We start from the raw sequence: 7,198 nt of genomic DNA on the forward strand, positions 1-7,198 counted from the left end.
CCAAGACAGTGGAAAACCATGGTACAGAGATTAAGGCACTACCCAAGACTAGAGAACAATGGTTTGATTTTGGAGTGTCCTTCTCCTGGAAGAGCTGCTTACCATAGCTAAAGAGTTTCTTCTACCAGTACAAAGAGAAAATTGGCCACTGAACAGTGCAGTAGTTAATCTCTTGTTTGGTAATCTCAAGTGTTTTCAGGTGAAGAGATACATTATAGATTTCTTAGAATCGAGTCATTATTTCAGTGGATAAATCCAACCTACTATACTCAATTATTTTTAATGAGGCGCATTTGCACCGACTCGCAGGGGCACCCTTTTAGCTCGAAAAGTTTCCTGCTATCTGAATGGTTAGAATTATCTTGTCCAACCAATCAGCGATCAGGAAACTTTTCCGAGCTATAAGGGCACCCCTGCGAGTCGGTGCAAATCTGCCTCACTAAAAAGAATTGACTATAAGGGTGGATTACTGTTTGGTATGGTTACTGTGGCTATAATCAATACGATGCTTTTGAACTTCTAAACATTTGTCAACAGTTTTGTTGTTACTATTATTATTATTATTATTATTATTATTACTTGCTAAGCTACAACCCTAGTCGGAAAAGCAGGATGCTATAAGCCCATGGGCACCAAAAGGGAAAATAGCCCAATGAGAAAATGAAACGAGGAAAAACAAAACATTTTAAGAGCAGTAACAACACTGAAATAAATATTTAGTAATCTATAAGTAATTGGCATCCACTTTCTTGTGGTGGCCTATGTGATAACGTCCTTGACTGGTAATCGCCAGACTGGGGTTCGAGTCCCATTCGAACTCGTTAAGTTCCTTTGGTCGCTGCAACCTCACCATGATTGCGAGCAAAGGTTGAGGGGGTTGCGGGAGCCTATAGGTCTATCTGCTTAGTCCTTCGTAGCCATTGCCTGGCCCTCCTTGCTCCTAGCTTGGGTGGAGAGGGGGCTTGGGCGCTGGTCATATGTATATATGGTCAATCTCTAGGGCATTGTCCTGCTTGCTTGGGCAATGTCACCCTCCCTTGCCTTTAAATGTTTATAAGGAAGGAAACCATAAAAGTGAATCCTTTTTTTAACATCTCTATAATTACATCCTAGAGTTTTCGATTTGATCTACGAGTTTGGGCCAAAGTCCCACGTACAGTTGGCCCTCTTGCTTAAGGGTACACTCGGGCATACTATTCTATCTTATATCTCTTCCTCTTATTTCGTTAAAGTTTTTTATAGTTTATAAATGACATTTATTTTAGTGTTCTTACTGCTTTCAAAATAGTTTGTTTTCATTGTTAATAACTTCTCTTATTTCCTTGTTTCCTTTCCTCACTGGGCTATTTTCCCTGTTGGGGCCTCTGGGCTTATGGCATCCCTCTTTTCCAACTAGGGTTGTAGCTTAGGAAATAATGATAACAATAACAACAACAACAATAATAATAATATAGTAATAATAATAATAATAATAATAATAATAATAATAATAATAATAATAATAATAATAATAATAATAATAATAATAGCAGGGAAAGTGCTGATAAGCAAATCATATCTATCAATATCTATCTATCTATCTATCTATCTATCTATATATATATATATATATATATATATATATATATATATATATATATATATGTGTGTGTGTGTGTGTGTGTGTGTGCTTATGTGTTCGTGCGCGCGCGCGTGCATTATAGTATGTCTACCATAAAACACGTCAACAGACAATATGCAATCGCAAAATGCTCTTATGATAATTAGTATACTAATTACGTAATGACACAGAGATACCTGCGGTAAAAAAAAAAAAATTAACTTTCGCATAACATAAACAGAAGGCCTCTGACATTACGGGAGTCGTTGATACCTGGGCCATGGGTAAAGTTCACGGACACCGGCCAACTTTGAATAACAAAATGTTACCATTTGCTCATGGCATAAATCCATTTTGCTTAATGGACTTATATATATATATATATATATATATATATATATATTATATATGCATATATACAGTATATATGTATATATATATATATATATATATATATATATATATATGCATATATATATATATGTATATATATATATGTATATATATATATATATATATATATACTATATGTATATATATTATATATATGTATATACATTATATATATGTATATATATATTATATATATATATATGTATGCATATATATATATATATTACATATAAGTTTATATATATGTTTATATATATCTATATATATATATGATATATAAGTATATATAATATATATATATATATATATAGATATATGATATATATATATATATATATATATATATATATATATATATATATATACATATATACTAGATATATATATAATATATATAAAAGTGTATATATATACATACAATATATATATAATATATATATAAAAGTATATATATATATATATATATATATATATATAAAAGTATATATATATATATATATATATATATATATATATATATAGACACATTTTTAAAATCGGTGTCTGGTTCTAATACTAAGTAAAATTCTTCCCCGCCACGATCCCCAAGCTATTTATCATATATGCGTGGCTGGATTATTACAATGGACGGATTTTGCAACGAGACTGTATTTCAATGAGGATTCTGAAATCCTTTTTATCACTCTGGAAAATAATATCAATTTAATTAGAATAAATAAATAGGATACTTTTATTTCATTCATAGATTATATTTTGATAATCTAATTTCTATTTGCCTTTTTCGGGTTTTCATTGTACTATATCAAATTATCTTTGGATTTTGAAATTAATAATTTTCTTAACGTGTTTCCCATGATAAAACGTTGTATTGTTAATTACGTAATCACCCATCAGTTGAGGTAGCACTTACCCACAGTTTTGTAACAATCGTACAGCTACAAATAATTTTCCCGCCGAAGGATTTCATGTTTAATTATCTAACACTAGAAAGAAGTTACTGTCCTCTACAGGAAGAACAAAATTTCTTCCCAACGCAAAACGTACTGTTGGACTCAGGAATTCCTGGTCCATCTCACTTTGAGAAAATGCATCCAGTCATACCCTGACTGAGCGGCGAGTAGCCAAACAGCTTGTGGGCGGGGCCAAGGCCTACTTTGGGCGGGGCAACACACCTGAACTAGCGCGCAGAGGAGTTAGTTCTCTCTCGTTGACGTGTGACTCGACCTTGACCTCTGAACCAATTTTGCTACAGGTCATTTGCATGCAATTGCATTGAGCACATTTTGGCACTAGCGTGGCATAAATGGAGTAAAAATTGACCTCGCTACGACAAAAGAAAAATAATTTTTTGACCAGTTTTGTTTGCCCGGCTCAAGCAACATTTTCGTGCACCTCTAAGTTAGGAAGCTAGACCAGGATATTAAGTTTCAAAGTTTTCTTTTATGTTGATATGGATGTAAATAAGTTTAAACCGGGTTACTGAAATCTGGGAGGGGGGAACTCAAAACATTTATAAGGGTTTTCTCCAACTTATACTGCACATAAAGAGTATGAAAAAATTCTACTTTCCATGTAAATTAAGCAGAGTTTGGTCTTAAGATAGCCAAGAAACATTTTAATTCAATCAATTGGGTTTATGGACGAATATAACTTAATCTAATACTATTAGAATACACTATGATTTTATGTTTTAACCAAAATATAAAAGTAATTGTAATTTAGAAGAGCATCACTTATATAATTCCATAAAGGAACTTTATTCAGAAAACATCAAATTTCTTTACATACAAAATAGCAAAAACACGGGACAGATTTCCAGAGGATGTGTATAATTAACACGGTAAACACAATCAAGAGTAAGTTAGACAAGATCATACAACTCGATATTCGTTAAATTAATTTGGTCTAACCAAGAGCAAATGGAGACCCCCCCTCGTATGGCATATAATTCCAACGGGTCTCTCTTCCACTCTCTCCCCCTCACATTTTGTTATATATAAAACAGCTTTGATCAGCAAGGCGGAAGTGTACACCACGTTTGCTTGTAAACAACTGCTTACTGCCCGGTCAAGGGGTGATCGACCTTTGGCATGCTTGGGTGAATCTAGTCTATGACCTTGGCCGCACCTATAGGTTCTGCCTACGTCACAGTCTCTACCTGCGCAGAAGACTCATATTTTTGGTCGGGGTTGAGAAGACCTCCTTAATCTATAGACCTTGTATACAATAAGCTCCCGCGAGACATCGGAATGATAGAAGATAGTAAGGCTATTCAATAGTGACGATTTAACAGTAAACGAGCAATACCCAATGTAGAATGTTAAATACTGTACTCTGAAAGAACATGATAAAATGACTGTGGAGGTCCTGCAGAGAGTAGGGTTCCCCTGCTGTACAGGACAGGAAAATCAGCCCTTATAGAAAAGTAAAGTAAAGTAAAGTCAGTACGAATGGTTTAACCCTCGCAGCAAACAAAGGTTGAACTCACTTGAATTCCAGCGAGGGTTTTGTCAAGAACAAACCAACTCCTCTTCGTAGATGGGCTAATCCAAGACGACCTAATCAAGGCCAGCAAATAACAGCCCATTTCTAACACGTAGAAGGATGACGCAGACTCACAAAATCTTCAGCAAATAAGCACATATTTGGTAAATCCAGAAAACTGCATGCGGAAATAGTTGCATCAAAGAATATGGGCCGTCCTGTTACCATATAACCACAATGAGTACGTGGTATGAAGTTCCATAGAGACGATAGATAGATAAGACTGGCAAAATCTAACCGAGGCCATTTGCGTCAATAGGCCTATAAGGGGAGATGATGATGATGGTGATTAGACACAATCAGCAACAAACACTTCTCATTGTAAAATGAATGGGGGAAGGGACAATTTCTCCGTCCTTCCTTCAAGCAAGAATAGAATGAACTGGAAGTCTACAGTAGTTCAACCCTATGTAGCATTAGCGAGAGTTTGTGATAATTGCTGAAGGTACCATTTCTACGTTAAAACAATTCCCTTCAGTTGACCATTGCCAACAAAAAATGCTAAGCTCTGAGATGAAGGAAATTATATCATTTACTGTTTCAATAGGGACAAATGTCAAAATAATAGATGTATATATATTTTCTTAATGAAGCTGTGGGAATTCCGTCAATATTACAGACACTTGTCCTCTTTGGGAGAGTACTCAAACGCTCTAACTTCTTCTGTTAACGTACTTTTCCCCCATTTGTGTGGGGTAGGCACGGTTGCCTTCTTTTGAAGGCCTTGCTTTGACTTTAAGGTAGACCATAGTACCGACCGGCTGCCTTGCCTGCCATCGCTTTAGACCCCAGCAACGTATGTTCGTACACTGTACCACCCATCAGTGTCCTTCCTCCCAGCGTGTGGAGTACTGGCGCTGTTAGGTAGACAGTTCGACACGTAAAAGAGTGGTTATGTTTCCAGGTGTTGGAGTGGCTTTGTTTTTGTGTGCATTAGTTTAATGTTTCTTTTAAAAAGAATCTTTATCCTTTATACACAGCTGTTCACATCAGTCCCAATTCCTCCCAGCAGCTAGGAGTCCTGGCGCGGTTAGGTAGACAGTTCGAGACGTAAAAGGTTTCTGTTATGTTTAACTACTTACCCATATATACCTTAACAATTCACCTTGGAAAATCTCATGGGAAATGGGATAATGAAATAATCAGTATTCTGAAAGATTTTTATTGCTTATTCCTTCACATTGGTCCCATAGAAAATACAGCATCTTCATTAGATTAGATTAATACACAATATGTCTGTCTACACAGGGAGGTGATGAAAAGGGCCCCATCTCATCTCATTTATATTGAAGAAGAAATTGATGATGATTGGAGCAGCCAGTTTATCATGAGCTATATGCCATTTATAATCAATCATTCTTAAGTAGCTTTAGACGAAGACTTTTATATATAATTAGGTTAAAGTTTTCCAAGAGAAAAATATACTCACAGGTTGATAATCTTAAAATAGCTGTAAACGAAGACTATATATATATATATATATATATATATATATATATATATATATATATATATATATATATTTGTGTGTGTGTGTGTGTGTGTGTCTGCGTGTGTAGGTTAAAGTTTTCCAAGGAAAAATATTCACAGATTGATAATCTTAAAGTAGTCGTAAACGAAGACATATATATATATATATATATATATATATATATATGTATATATATATATATATATATATACATATATATATATATATATATATATATATATATACATATATATATATATATATATATATATATATATATATACATATATATATATATATATATATATAGAGAGAGAGAGAGAGAGAGAGAGAGAGAGAGAGAGAGAGAGAGAGAGAGAGAGAGAGATATTAAAGTTTTCCGAGAAAAAAAATATTCACAGACTGATAATCTAAAAGCAGCAATCACCAAAAAAATTCTATATATATTTAGGTTAAATTTTTTCGAGGAAAAAAATATTGAAGGTCAAGAGATGTGTTGTTTTCTTAAAAGATCTAAAAGACTATGTGTTTTTTTTAATGATTTCTGGCTCAGATTTACTTTGCGATTCCTACGACAATATAAAATGAAATTTCCTCTACAGTGATAAGGATAAGAATCCTATTCCAAAGATAAGAAGGATCGTGTTCCAATTGTCTTAACTTTGTTGCTATAACATATTTTGATCACGTGACCTCGACTAATACAGGTTATAAATAAATGAAGCTTAGGTCAAACTGATGATTAGGGAAATTAAAAAAAAATTCTCTTTATGTATGATGAATAATTATAGACTTATACACTGAGTATTGAAAAATTAAAGCAACAAGTCTTTATTTCTTAACTACAAGTAAGCTTCCGGCTTTAACCTTGTCTTCCTTTTCTCATTTGCTAACAGATGTGGCTACTTTAATGGCTTTTGGAAGAGAGAGAGAGAGAGAGAGAGAGAGAGAGAGTAGTGTTCCATACGTACTGCGTGATGTGGCTACATAAAAACCATAGAGAGAGAGAGAGAGAGAGAGAGAGAGAGAGAGAGAGAGAGAGAGAGAGAGAGAGTTTCCATACGTACTGCGTGATGTGGATACTTAAATAGTTTTAAGCAGAGAGAGAGAGAGAGCGAGAGATAGAGAGAGAGAGGGGGGGGGGGGGAGAGAGAGAGAGAGAGAGAGAGAGAGAGAGAGAGAGAAGTTTT

The 7,198-nt window shown here is 34.2% G+C and overlaps 1 protein-coding gene across 1 annotated transcript in view; it reads right to left on the minus strand.

Annotated features, from left to right (window-relative positions):
• The window catches only part of LOC137627236 (uncharacterized), a 522,737-nt gene extending 517,737 nt beyond the window's left edge, over nt 1–5,000 (minus strand). Inside the window, exon 1 of the mRNA XM_068358317.1 lies at nt 4,482–5,000. Coding sequence (XP_068214418.1) covers nt 4,482–4,580 — 99 coding nt within the window. The 5' untranslated portion in view covers nt 4,581–5,000. The remainder of the gene's footprint in view (nt 1–4,481) is intronic.
• Nucleotides 5,001–7,198: the final 2,198 nt, after the last annotated feature.

This window comes from Palaemon carinicauda, chromosome 35, assembly GCF_036898095.1.
Source record: "Palaemon carinicauda isolate YSFRI2023 chromosome 35, ASM3689809v2, whole genome shotgun sequence".
NCBI classification, from domain to species: domain Eukaryota; kingdom Metazoa; phylum Arthropoda; class Malacostraca; order Decapoda; family Palaemonidae; genus Palaemon; species Palaemon carinicauda.